The sequence below is a fragment of the Hyperolius riggenbachi genome, chromosome 12 (assembly GCF_040937935.1).
Source record: "Hyperolius riggenbachi isolate aHypRig1 chromosome 12, aHypRig1.pri, whole genome shotgun sequence".
In the NCBI taxonomy this organism is placed as follows: domain Eukaryota; kingdom Metazoa; phylum Chordata; class Amphibia; order Anura; family Hyperoliidae; genus Hyperolius; species Hyperolius riggenbachi.
In genome coordinates, this window is record NC_090657.1 from 108,302,564 (window position 1) to 108,317,133 (window position 14,570).

The following is a 14,570-nucleotide window of genomic DNA, read 5'->3' on the forward strand; positions in this document are numbered from 1 at the left end:
CAGAAAATGTCAAGACATGGTTAATGAGGAGGTTTCTTATTTGAAATGTCAGTCATTGGAAGTTAACTAAGAAATGTATTACTGTGGCTAATGTGGAATCCCCTATATTGTGGCATTACATGTAAGAGACGTAACTGAATGTAAGAACGGGACTGCCCCCCACTAGCTCCCTTATAAAATAGACCTAATTTAAGCAGTGCAATATTTTGAATCAAGAAGAATTTCGTTTCTGCTGTAAGACTATAACAAGGAGAGGATGGCTTGGCTTGAAACAACAAAGGTTCACCTGCAGCTTTCATATAGCCTCCAGCCAAGAGAAGTAACATAGCTTCCAACTGTCCCTCTTTTGAAGGTAACCGTCCCTCTTGCTTTCTTATTTGTCCCTCTTTCAGGCTTTATGTAAAGATCTAATGTATTTTTCTACTGAAAAATGTGTTTAATTGACTAAACGTTATTCCCATCCTTTAAATGAATATATTTGTTATTTTCAAATGTTAATATATAGGGAAGTGAACCAGGATTGAAAGGACCAGTCGGGTTTGAATTATAAAACAACATATATTTCCTATGAATTTTATTATGATATGCATGAATAAGGTGTGTTGGGGGCATAATTAGGGGTGTGGCAGGGGTGTGGTTTAAGTGCCCCTCTTTCTTATCTCAAAAGTTGGGAGGCATGGAAATAAGCCTCCGCATTGTAAATAATAAAATAGAGAAACACATTAATGTCCGGTGTGAATAAATCTTTTGTATGTAAAACAGTAGGTAGTTTCGGAGTGGCACATCTTGCTGTATTAGTTGGGTGCATAACCTTGCGTGCAAAGCAACACCCTGTGTAAAGCATACAAGTCCAAGGATCGGTCAGCACACCAAGCTTTTCGCTCATTTCATTTCTCACTCACGAGAAGCTTGGTGTGCTGACCGATTCTTTGACTTGTATGTAAATCAGGCTTCTCCACTCCAGTTATTCAACAGTATTCAATCAGAGTTTGGGGTCTAAATACAATATTTATCTCAGCCAAGGACTGTCTACTTGATAGGTTGGAGATTCCCATTAATAGGTGTCAGTGTCCCACATTTGGGGTCACAGTTAAAGAGTCACTTAGGGCCCATTCAAACCGTGTGCGCTTCAATCAGATTTTCAAAGCACATGCGTTTTCCTGATTGCAAGGGTGCCATGAGTAACAAAGTAATTACGGTACCCTTTTTTACACAGGTGTAATTTGATTTTCACCCAAACGCAAAATTAAGCGCACGTAGCATTTTTTTCTATGTTTGCTTTTGGATCCCTGGTTCGGATCCCAGCCAGGGCACCATCTGCACAGAGTTTGCAATTTCTTTTCATGTCAGCGTGGGTTCCCTCTGGGCACTCTGGTTTTCTCCTACTTCTCAAAAATGTACATAGTTATTTGGGTTGAAAAAAGACATACGTCCATCGAGTTCAACCAGAGAACAAAGTACAACACCAGCCTGCTCCCTCACATATCCCTCACATAAGATAATTGGTTTCCCCAAAAATAACTATGAATAAGGTAGGAATTAGATTGTGAGCCCCTCTGAGGGACAGATAGTGACATGACTATATACTCTGTAAAGCACTGCCAAAGATGTTGGTGCTATATAAATACTAAATAATAATTAAATAAGAGCGCAAGAAAATGTAGGGATCGCCCATTTTGAATTCTTGCTTTATTTTTTTTGCAGTTGCAAATCACAATCGCGCTCTGAAAACCCACCCAAAAGCAGCGTAATCACCAGCAGAATGTATGTTGAATACATAGAAAAAAAACATTGCAATAGCATAACAGCGCGTTTGTGATGCTGATCATGGTTTTCAATGTATTTGGGCCCTTAAAGCCTCAATGAACTCGCTTTATGCTTCCAACTTTGTTTGCCTTTTATCCAGAAACAGTTGTTGGCTCTAATGTCACAATCCAGTGCTAAATAACGCTACTGCACTGCCATCGGCAGGCATTTATTACATGTCTATATTAAAATGTTAGTGTACTCAAACGTGCTTAAAATGAGGCAATGATCAATAACGCAGTATACTTGAATGATCTATTTTATTACCTCCTAAGATACACGTCACCTCCCAATGTACAGTATAGGCTCTTGCACTGCGCTTAAACTGCCAGTAAACTAACTGCAGTGTGCACTGACATCTTAAATATGTTTTAAAATTTTTCACATTTCTTCTACAGTTGTGAGCAGATTTTCTACACTCATTATCATCCATTGGTTGAAGTGCTGATAACATCTACAGACAAAAAATATGAAAGTATGGGCTTCTGTTGACACCTCTTTTTAATATATACGTAATATAAACATAACCACTGACGTATTGCATTACTGATCAGAGATCCATTTTAAGTTATTTTAAGCATATTTAAAATGTACTGGTATGTGAGGCGGCCCGAATAAAAAAAAAAAAATCAAGAAAATTGCCTAGGTAGAGGGAAACCTCTAGATCAGGCTTTCTCAACCAGGGTTCCTTGAAGAATCTGCAGTGGTTCCTTAGCATTTTACCCCATCGTGAGGGAAGTATAATAGAGCACATTATACTAGGGGTACTGTAAAAATAAGCACTAAATTGGGGGTCAGAATAATAATGAGCACAGTATAATGAGTGGCAGTGTAATAGGAGGTAGAAAAATTAACAGCCTCACCTACTTTTAAAGACCTTCTGAAAATGAAATACAGGGGTTTCTTCAGACCAAAGACAATGTTTGCAGAGGTTCTTTGAGACCCAAAAGTTATTTGCAGGGTTCCTCCAGGGTAAAAAGGTTGAGAAAGGCTGCTCTAGATAGTCCAGAGGCTTCCCGTGTACTCCTCGTAACCACTGCTGCTACGCACAGACTGTCAGCACATATGCATCAAGAGCTTGTCAGATATGTTATAGTGGCTGTGCTCCTTTTCATGCAGGAGTACAGCTATGCCTACCCAATCAGCCTAAGCCTCATCCACCACGAGCAGCTCAGAGCATTTACACAGACACGGATGCACTCGTGCAGGCGCAATAAGACTATGTTCATGCATGAAGAGGAGTTGGTTGCGAAGTTCCTAAGGGTCCATGGCACTGGTGGTGGTCTGGAGGAGGTAAATCTATTTTTTTTTGGTTTCAAATTGCCACAGGTTCTCTTTAGGTAAAAGAACCCTAACACTTTAAAGTAAACTTGCCACCTCCTGCACCAAAATAAATCAAAGGTAGCCACCATACAAAGTATACTCACTACACACTACAGATGTACTGCTTATTTAGCTATCAGCATCCAGTGCCCAGAGATTTGTAGTTTAACAATTTGCCCTTTACATCATTTAGGAATGAGTCAACAAACAACGTCTGCCTACTGAGGTAAAGGTACCACACCCTTTTCTCTCAATCTTCACAGTAGTTTTTCTCATGGCAGTTTGCACATGTAGTTCCTTCATGAATATGGTTTCTCTTTGGCAACTAGTCTCCGTTATAGGCACTCATTAAGGTATACTGTAACTACATTAAAAAATAAACATGAAAAGTGCCATTATTAAAAAAAAAATGTTTTTGAAAAAAAGGAAATTTACAGCTTTATTAATAGGCCCCTCACATAAACAGGGTCTTGCTATAACTTTCTAAATAAACAGATTACCTTAGCAACAGAGTAGGTTCACACCTCAGAGACCACCTTCTTCAAAACGCTCAATTGAAATAGCCGAGGGGCAGCAGTGGTAAATGAGCACCACACACTGAGGTATGTAAAGGAATTTTATCCTGCTTTGGACTGAATGTATAATCTTTATTACATATGTGCATGGTGGCAGCCATGTTGTTCTGTTTCTTGATAAGCAGCGCTTTACTGCCTCACGACTACAACAGTTTGTGGGTCAGCTGAGGTCTATAGTCATATACCGGTAATAAACAACCTCCCTAAATGGTTTATCTGTTCAGCAATTATTCAGACTACACTGCCTGACCACAAAATGGGGGGGAAAAAAACCCTAATCTATATCTTTCATTTGATTACTAAAGATACATTGTGTGAATAAAAAAAAACATAACAGATTAAAGATTAATTTCACAGAATTCTTCCAGTAAGAAGCTGTGAATTCTCAGAACACATAATACTGCTTTACTGTAAGCATTCACTGCATAACATCATCCTCACTTCTGCAACATCGATGAAGGACAGCTCAATGAAAAGCAGCCAGTGCTAGTGAACAATGTCTAATCTGATTCAAGCTACAAAAGGAAATCCTGAGATCAATGCATATGGAAAGCTTTCAGGAAAAGACTGCCTACGCACTGAGCTAGCATTCAATCACATCGTATATATTTTATTAAAAAGACAAAGCCTGCACAACACGTCAGGTAAACCCCTAATTCATATGTCCACGCCATTGCTATTTCTCCATCACAATTAGTATCACAGTCTGACAAAGGAATATATAGCAGTCTATGGTAAGTGATCTAATGCTAGATTTGTTTCATATCCCAACCCATAGTGGTAAGCGACACATTTAATACTGGATTAGGCTTATTTTTGTAATAATGAGTCCATGCTATCAATTATGACGACATCCTTGAGGAGTTATCAGTAAGGGGTGGAGACATGCAGTTATCATGTGATCCAGAGTGCCTGTTTTGGAGAGGTGTACATTAGTGACAGGCAAGATGGCTCTCACCGTGCTCCAGGGCGTTAGTAGGCTGGTTAAGATGAGAAGTGAAGGAGAGAGGAAGTGAGGCATTAGCTGATTAAAAGAGATTAAATAGGCGGAAGTAGAGTGAAGGATAGACTGTGAGAAGTGCACAGCAGACCGGGCCATACTGCCCAGGACACAAGCTGTTACCTTCCATCCTCCATGTTCTATGGTGGCCTCATTGGACCACAGCTGTGCTGGACGTTTCACCACAGGGGGTGATGTGGTGTTCTCAGACTGGAACTGAGGGATAAACAAGGAGCCAGAACTTCTTTCAAATACCTGAGAAGTCAAATACAGCACAATGGAAAACAGAAAACACATATAGATACACTGTGGGGTTGATTTATCAAGTAGGATGCAAAGAAAACTAAAGCCAAATTACCCAGAACAACCAATCAGTTCTCAGATTTTAAATGAAGCCAGAAATCTGATTGGTTTCTCAGGGCAATTGCCCCCTTTTTCTCTGCTCTGGTCCTGATAAATCAACGCCTGTGAGCCATGATTTTATTTATAGAACAAATCTGCTAGAGGAACTGTATGTTACGATATTTACACTCCACATCATCCTGAATAAATATGATAAATTTGTCAGCACCTGCGTTAGCGGACATAAAGCATTCAAATACTGCTCTGTGCTGCAGAGGAACAAGGAGTGTTCTGTATAGATGTATAGGTTGTGCACTGTAAATACTGCAGTGGACTGCAGTTGGCATCAAGGCATTTTTAAATGCTGCAACTTCCCAACTATCTCCATTCCCCTTAACCTTCATGCATGCTTATTTGCCGCACGAGGCTATGCATGTATGGGTATAGCAATCCACCCTGCAGATCAGTGCAATATCATCCACAAGGCGACCTAGGCAGATGCCTGGGGTCTAGTAGGTGTCAAAGGGCTCAACTGCCACCTTTTTTTGACCCCTCTTCTACTTCAGTTTACCAAAATGACTATTATTGGGAGATAAAGCTACTGGGACCCATTTTGTCTTAATCCTTCTTTGCTGCAGATGCTTTTATGTTAGAGGAAACTATAAAAAAAACTGGTAACGATTCAACAGGTCAACTCTTAAACCCTGAAGATGTATGCTGAGGATTGTCACACTTCACTGAGGTCCAAGTTGTCATCTTGTCTTCTGCCATAATTGGGTGAGTATCAGAGTGCTCTGATCTCCCTCCATTACTTATCAGGCATGCATTATCCCTGTCAAATATGGACAGCCAGGTATTTTGGGTTCTTAATCATGGTTAAAACATACATGGGAGATTGTTTCTTCCTAGCTCTTGGTCTCAACTTTACAGTGGGCAGCTTGAACAAATGTGAAATGTAATGTAGTGGAAGCATAGCATAGTTTCCAGCCATCAGAAAGCGTCTATACATACTCACATAACGAACACAGCAACAAACCCTGCTCATAGGTATATCAAACCACGCACTACACAGGGCTTAGCAATATCTCTTTGCAGCATGAAGTCATACTGAAAAACATGCAGACTATTTATGGCAGCCAATGCATTTCCTCAGCATATGTTAAAGCTCAACAGGGTTAAAGACCAGCTCTGCCCAAAACTTTTCTTGGGATTTTGACAGGGCAAGAAAAGTTAACAAACTCCAAAAAGATTTTTTTGGTTTTTTTTGTTTAAAACATAGCTGCATTTATCAACTGAAGTGCAGTTATATGCTGGCCCCCACTGAGTACTTTCATCCGTAAATGGTACTTCCTGCCTGGGATGATCCCATCTATAGATTTATTCACCAGATAAACAGATCCAAGCTTCTCTACAGGGAGTGCAGACTTATTAGGCAAGTGGTATTTTTGAGGAATAATTTTATTATTGAACAACAACCATGTTCTCAATGAACCCAAAAAACTCATTAATATCAAAGCTGAATATTTTTGAAAGTAGTTTTTAGTTTGTTTTTAGTTTTAGCTATTTTAGGGGGATATCTGTGTGTGCAGGTGACTATTACCGTGCATAATTATTAGGCAACTTAGCAAAACACAAATATATACCCATTTCAATTATTTATTTTTACCAGTGAAAGCAATATAACATCTCAACATTCACAAATATACATTTCTGACATTCAAAAACAAAACAAAAACAAATCAGTGACCAATATAGCCACCTTTCGTTGCAAGGACACTCAAAGGCCTGCCATCCATGGATTCTGTCATTGTTTTGATCTGTTCACCATCAACATTGCGTGCAGCAGCAACCACAGCCTCTCAGACACTGTTCACAGAGGTGTACTGTTTTCCCTCCTTGTAAATCTCACATTTTATGATGGACCACAGGTTCTCAATGGGGTTCAGATCAGGTGAACAAGGAGGCCATGTTATTAGTTTTTCTTCTTTTATACCCTTTCTTGCCAGCCACGCTGTGGAGTACTTGGACGCATGTGATGGAGCATTGTCCTGCATGAAAATCATGTTTTTCTTGAAGGATGCAGACTTCTTCCTGTACCACTGCTTGAAGAAGGTGTATTCCAGAAACTGGCAGTAGGACTGGGAGTTGAGCTTGACTCCATCCTCAACCCGAAAAGGCCCCACAAGCTCTTCTTTGATGATACCAGCCCAAACCAGTACTCCACCTCCACCTTGCTGGTGTCTGAGTCGGACTGGAGCTCTCTGCCCTTTACCAATCCAGCCACGGGCCCATCCATCTGGCCCATCAAGACTCGCTCTCATTTCATCAGTCCATAAAACCTTCTTGGCCCAGTCTTGACCTTTCAAGTGGCATCTTGGCAGCTGCACGCTTGACTTTTCTCAGTTCATGGACAGTTATTTTGCGCCTTGGTTTTTCCACACGCTTCTTGCGACCCTGTTGACTATTTTGAATGAAACGCTTGATTGTTCGATGATCACGCTTCAGAAGCTTTGCAATTTTAAGAGTGCTGCATCCCTTTGCAAGATATCACACTATTTTTGACTTTTCTGAGCCTGTCAAGTCCTTCTTTTGACCCATTTTGCCAAAGGAAAGGAAGTTGCCTAATAATTATGCACACCTGATATAGGGTGTTGATGTCATTAGACCACACCCCTTCTCATTACAGAGATGCACATCACCTAATATGCTTAATTGGTAGTAGGCTTTCGAGCCTGTACAGCTTGGAGTAAGACAACATGCATAAAGAGGATGATGTGGTCAAAATACTCATTTGCCTAATAATTCATCACTCCCTGTATACTACACGTGTGCTTACTGGTAGACAAGACTAAAAAAGGTAACAACCAAGCAAGAAGCAGCTGCATTTGCAGCAGAGTGGCTGCTTGTATATGTTTACTTCTTGGCGCTACAGCATAGAAGTCAATGTGGTATTATCTGTACGCTTGTACATCAAAGTAGGTTGTGTCATTTATATTTTTTATGTAGGTGTAGGGGGCAGTAGGTAAATGTAATTAAAGCTATAAGTGCAGTTACATTTTAATGTTGTCTAGGTCTAAGTTAAGGAGAATTCAATTGCATTCCTGCTGCAGTAAATGTTTAAAAGTGAGGGTTATATTATCTATCAGTTTTTTATTGCTGTCATTGTTTATTATGCTCTCATTTCCATACGGACGGTTCAAGGTCCAGTGGGGCCCCGGGGCAAAGGTAAATTACTCACCTCCCAGCAAACTCAGCCCCCAGGGACCACCAAACAGTCTGCCTACCCCCCCTCCCCCAATCTTCCCCGTTAACTACTATGTGCTCCCTGGAGCCCCTACACAATAACAGCATCGTATCTTACCTGTCCAGGCAGCCAGCACACTGCTCCTGTCTTCTTCCTGCCGTCTGTCTCTTGTGACCGGAGCATATTATGCATAAGCAGATGACATGCCCCGGTCACAATAGGCAGGAAGAAGACCAGGAGCATGAAGGAATGGAACAGCATGCCGGCCGCCGGGACAGGTGAGATGCCAATGCTGCTATTGTTCAGGGGCTCCGGGGACCACATAACAGTTAAGGGGGATGTTGGGGGCCCAGCAGCTCTTGGGGGCCAATGAGCAATTGTTTCCCTTGCATTAATGGAAGCGCTGGCTCTGCATTTCCATCAACAGTGTTACAGAGACCATTAGTGAGAGACAATCTGTCAATGATGACACAGTACGCAATATCCAACTGCAAAGAAGTTGTAACCCTTTCCTCCTCTTATGTAAAACAAAATAAATAGGTTTTGGGTAGAGCTGTATTTTAAGGTGCCTACAGATATAAGGCGATTGTCACAAAATGTGTTCACTTATACTTTTAACATCACAAAGCCAACCATGCAGGGGGGACAGAAATCAACTGGTAGAGGTTGATTTTCCTGGATGATAAACTTTGTTTTCTCCCTGTGAGCAGGTGATCTTGGAAACATGCACTCTCTCTCCCTGATATAGTTATGCATGCCAAGCCAAGGATCTACTGGCATCTGCAGAATCCACCCTTGAGTCAAGAAGACTCTGATAACTAGTGTACAGGCAATGGCATGCAGGTATTACTGTGCTGGTAAGTATAGAAAAAGTGCACTGGGCAGCTAGTGCAAGCAGCTGTACTGACCTCCAGCTCTGCGATTATTCGATCTTCATCATCATCATCTTTTATAGCAGAGGCAATGATGGGCGGGGTGGACGCTGGACGAACAACTTCTGACACAGTCCGGCGAAGCTTCACCTGAGGTTTCTGGCTCTCCAGTTCCTCAGAGTCAGACTTCTGGAATGGAGGTAGGAAGTCAGCTAATCCCATTGATAAAAGGGATATGTAGCTGGTGATCAATGGAAGAACTGCATATGGAAGCATGGAGATGGCAATTGAAGAATGTAAATGAAGCAACAGAGGCATTCAAAGGATAAGGTAGCCTCATCTGAAAAGCAGATGTTCTGCTGGGCCATCAGCTGACATCATGTAGAGCCTTCGGCTTTCTGTGAGAAACACCAGCCCACCTCAGAATCAAAATGTGGCCAGGGTTACCAGGAGAAAACTGAACATATGTCCAAGAGGAGACTGCACAGCAGAAGCTGAAAGATATGTCTAATAGACGACAACCAAGCTGTTGTCTCACATGTGTTCCTCAAGAGACCGCTCTATCCCGAGGCACCTAGGTCAGAGAATCATAACCTCTCCCATGCAAGGAGAATCTCTGACAATCAGTCTGCTCTGAATGAAGACAGATATTGTCATGATAAGCTCTATGGCTATAATCTATGGAACTGAGGCAATTTATGAAAGTGAAATTTCCACACAAAAAATAGCTACAAACACATCAGTGCTGCACAAGTTTTCTTGTAATTACACTGTGCTGAAAATTGTGAAATAGTTATGTTTTGTACACAATAAAAAAGCAAGCAAGCTAAATTGAAAAAAAAGGGACGTCCTTAGTAGAATTGGAAACACACACACAAACACACACCGTATCCCGTATACGAGGAAACACGTTTGCTTCTTACAAATTAAAGGGGCACTATGGCGAAAAATTTTAATTTTATGTGCAAATATAGACAAATAAGAAGTACGTTTTTTCCAGAGTAAAATGAGCCATATATTACTTTTCTCCTATGTTGCTTTCACCTACAGTAGGCAGTAGAAATCTGACAGAAGCGACAGGTTTTGGACTAATCCATCTCTGCATAGGGATTCCCAGCAAGGCTTTTATTCTTTATAAAGATATTCCCTAAAATGGATTTAAACAATGATGCTGGCCAGCTTCCCTGCTCGCTACACAGTTTTTTGGCAGTTGGACAGAGCAACTCCCATTCACTAAGTGCTTTAACCTCCCTGACGTTCTATTAAGATCGCCAGGGCGGCTGCGGGAGGGTTTTTTTTAAGTAAAAAAAAAACTATTTCATGCAGCCAACTGAAAGTTGGCTGCATGAAAGCCCACTAGAGGGCGCTCCTGAAGCGTAATTCTGATCGCCTCCGGCGATCAGAATTAACAAGGAAGGCCGCAATGAGCAGCCTCCCTTGTTTTGCTTACCTCGTCGCCATAGCGATGAGCGGAGTGACGTCATGGACGTCAGCCGACGTCCTGACGTCAGCCGCCTCCGATCCAGCCCTTAGCGCTGGCCGGAACTATTTATTCCGGCTGCGCAGGGCTCGGGCGGCTGGGGGGACCCTCTTTCGCCGCTGCTCGCGGCGGCGATCAGGTAGCACACGCGGCTGGCAAAGTGCCGGCTGCGTGTGCTGCTTTTTATTTGATAAAAATCGGCCCAGCAGGGCCTGAGCGGCAACCTCCGGCGGTAATGGACGTATTAAGTCGTCCATACCGCCAAGGAGGTTAAAGAGGAACTCCAGTGAAAATAATGTAGTAAAAAAAGTGCTTAATTTTTTACCATAATTATGTATGTATGATTTAGTCAGTGTTTGCTCAATGTAAAATCTTTCCTCTCCCCGATTTACATTCTGACATTTATTACATGGTGACATTTTTACTGTGGGCAGGTTATGTAGCTGCTCCTAGCTGTTTTGGCTGTTAGAGACAGCTGTAAACAGCTAATTCCTGTCTGTGAACATTCTTACATTGTGGCAGTTTGCCCAGAGTACCGCGGTACTCAGAGCTTCTTGAGGGAGGGGTTTCAGCACAAAATCAGTCATACAGCGGCCCCTGATGGTCTGTTTGTGAAAATCATTATATTTCTCATGTAAAAGGGGGTATCAGCTACTGATTGGGATAAAGTTCAATTCTAGGTTGGAGTTTCTCTTTAAATAAATCCCTGTTTTTGTGTGTGTGTTTCCAGTTCTACTAAGGACTTCCCTTTTTTTAAATTTAGCTTGCTCGCTTTTTTTATTGTGTACAAAACATAACTATTTGGATTAATCACTGCGCATGCTTCAATCCCTGTAAAATCATAAAAGCATATAGTGCCTAGTACTGCTTATGTCAAGCTGTCATTGACACCTCGTGACGCACACCTGGGGGTAGTGCCACCACTTTGTAGGGGAAATATAGCAAGTCCCCCCTCTGTGCCCGCACTCACCAAAAGCGTGTCTTACTCTTTTGCGTATCAATATATTGCTTTGCCAGCCAAGGAGATCCAGGCAGATATAAAACACAGATCCATTTATTGAAGTAAAAACATCCCGCAAGCTTACAGTTCACTGGATACAAGTAACTGCTCCACCGCGGAAAGTACAAAGCCACTCGCTCCCACTGCTCGTCCTGTTTCCGGGTAACGTCCATGCGCTTCTCCAACTCCGCCCTAAGCGTTTCGTCACACTCCGTGACTTATTCAGGGGCGGGATGTTTTTACTTCAATAAATGGATCTGTGTTTTATATCTGCCTGGATCTCCTTGGCTGGCAAAGCAATATATTGATACGCAAAAGAGCAAAACACGCTTTTGGTGAGTGCGGGCACAGAGGGAGGACTTGCTATATTTCCCCTACAAAGTGGTGGCACTACCCCCAGGTGTGCGTCACGAGGTGTCAATGACAGCTTGACATAAGCAGTACTGGGCACTATATGCTTTTATGATTTTACAGGGATTGAAGCATGCGCAGTGATTAATCCAAATAATTCTGATTGAGGTGGAGTGAACCTCTTGTAATTGCGATCCCCTGACTTTGTGAGTGTGCTATTACCAGTGGAGCGCAGTATTTCCTGAGGAGTTTACAAAACATAACTATTCCACAATTTTCAGCACAATGTAATAACAAGAAAACTTGTGCAGCACTGATTTGTTTGTATCTATTTTTTGTGTGGACATTTTTTTCATAAATCGCCTCAGTTCCATAGATTATAGAATATATATATATTTGCACATATTTAAGATTTTACAATTGTTCGTCATAGTGCCCCTTTAAGGTTCTGTTTTGTGATGTTGCTTTACTGCATCTCTTATCTCACTACCAAGCTACCCAGTAGGAACACCATAATGAAAAACAGCCCCTCTGTACTCTGCCTGCTTTAATGGGCACTACAGCAAAATGTAGGCTACTAGTATTACCCTAGTAGCATGTTTCCATTAGGAAGAGAAACACATATTAGGTAGTGTTTTTGTTAACAAAGGTCGTCAGGATAGGATAATTTATAGCGCATTCACAGACCCTGGCGTCAGTAAGTGGCAAGTGACGTCCACCTCTGTTCAGGTAGGCTGTGATAACAGCTGATATCTCTCCTCTCCATGCTGTAAGGACAAAGCCAGTCCTGGTAATACAGGCGCAGTCAGCAGCAAGTACTTATATGTGCTGTGGAAGGTCTTAGGTAAATAAACAGGCAGCTGCCTGTTTATTTACCTTCGACATTTCAGTACATGCTTTTGAGCCTGCATTACGAGTACGGGCTTTACAGCACTGAAAGGAGAAATATCAGCTGCAGTTGGCATCAGGGCAGGAGGACGTCGCTTGCCTTACTGACGCCAGGATCTGTGCGTGTGCTATAAATGATCCAGTGTGTCCTTTGTAAACAAAAACACTACCTCAAATGTGTTGCTCTTCCCATTTGCAAAATGCTACTAGGGTACTCCTAGTAGCCTAAATTTTGCTATAATATAGTGCCCCTTTAAATAATGTGAAACACCCACAATGATCCAGAGACCATGTGAGCTTTTGTCTAGTCTGTTCGGTCACCATAAGAATCCATAATATTATCAATCCATCCAGATAATTGCTCACACATAAAGAGGAAAATCCCAGGCTGTCTGTACTAAAGAGTATAGATTGTTGACACTGGGAAAGAAATGTTGTTTATGCATATATTAATTTTGAAACCTCATACCTGACCTGGCTGTAAGTTATATATTTTTTCTTACAATATTCTTTCAAAATATTTGTGCAGCACTGACGCATGTGGCAGAAAACATTTTTTTTGTAAAAGTCAAATTTCACTTTATAGCACACCTGAAGTGAGAAGTATATAGAGGTCGACACATTTATTTCCTTTAAAACAATGCACATTGCCATCTGGCCTGCTGATCCTCTGCCTCTGCCTTATTTTAGCCATAGACCCTGCACGAGCACACAGATCAATGCAGATCAGGTGCTCTGACTGAAGTCTGACGAGATTAGCTGCATGCTTGTTTCAGGTGTGTGATTAAGGCACTACTGCAGCAACAGAGATCAGCAGAGCTGCCAGGCAACAGGTATTGTTTAACAGGAATAAATATGGCAGCCTACATATGTCTCTGACTTCAGGTACTTCAAATTACCTTCTGCAAAATGCTTTTTGGGGGTTTTCCCTGCATTCCCCAAGCGGTAGTTATTCGGCAGAGCTTGGGATCAGCCGACACCGCTGTCTAGCAACTGGGGCACGATGACCTAAGTGATTACGAGATGTGTATTACATATCTTGGGACAAATGGGGAAGTGCCTTCGATGCAGGGAACCTCTAGAGGGGGCTCCCATGAGTCTGATCAGCCTTATGTAAGTTTTTGATTTGGTTGTTTCCTGCACGTTGGTCTCTGCACTGTTTACAAATATTTTACACATTTTCATTGGCTCCTGCTGACATGAATATGCATATATGTAAATTGTTGAGACAGGTTGCAGTTATCTATCAGGTCCTCTACCTGTGTATTTAATGGGCATAGCATGTGTGAATATGACAGTGTATACTGGAACCATTCTGAGGAAGGATTATATCCGAAACGCTGTGCGTCAATGGTGATCCGGAGCGCACTTCAATTTTGCCTAAGATATTTTAAAGAGCTTTAATAAAATACCTATTTTTTTTTAGATGGTGCAGATCCTTTCAACTGGTTCCCCATGCCTTTAGGCTTCTTTCCCACTAAGACTTTGCGTTAGATGCTACGTTAAGGTCACATAACGTGCACCTAACGCAACGCATAGTGGGGTAGAAGCTGGACGTCAGATCGTTAAGCGGCTCTTCATGCGTCCTGTGATGCCGTGATGCGTGCTCTTGGACGCATGCGGCATGACGTGGTCTCGCCAGCCAATCTCCGCATAGAGCGGCGCTCCAGGAAGTAAACACTGCACGTC

At 41.9% G+C, this 14,570-nt stretch overlaps 1 protein-coding gene across 27 annotated transcripts in view; it reads right to left on the reverse strand.

The window, feature by feature from the left end:
- The window catches only part of SRCIN1 (SRC kinase signaling inhibitor 1), a 1,481,450-nt gene that overhangs the window by 144,334 nt on the left and 1,322,546 nt on the right, over window positions 1–14,570 (reverse strand). For 26 of the 27 annotated variants that reach the window (XM_068262488.1, XM_068262500.1, XM_068262499.1 and 23 more), the window contains 2 exons: window positions 9,199–9,351; window positions 4,828–4,959 (listed from right to left, as the gene is read on the reverse strand). In XM_068262488.1, the coding sequence (XP_068118589.1) occupies window positions 4,828–4,959; window positions 9,199–9,351 (285 nt within the window). The remainder of the gene's footprint in view (window positions 1–4,827; window positions 4,960–9,198; window positions 9,352–14,570) is intronic. The other variant, XM_068262506.1, reaches the window with a different exon arrangement.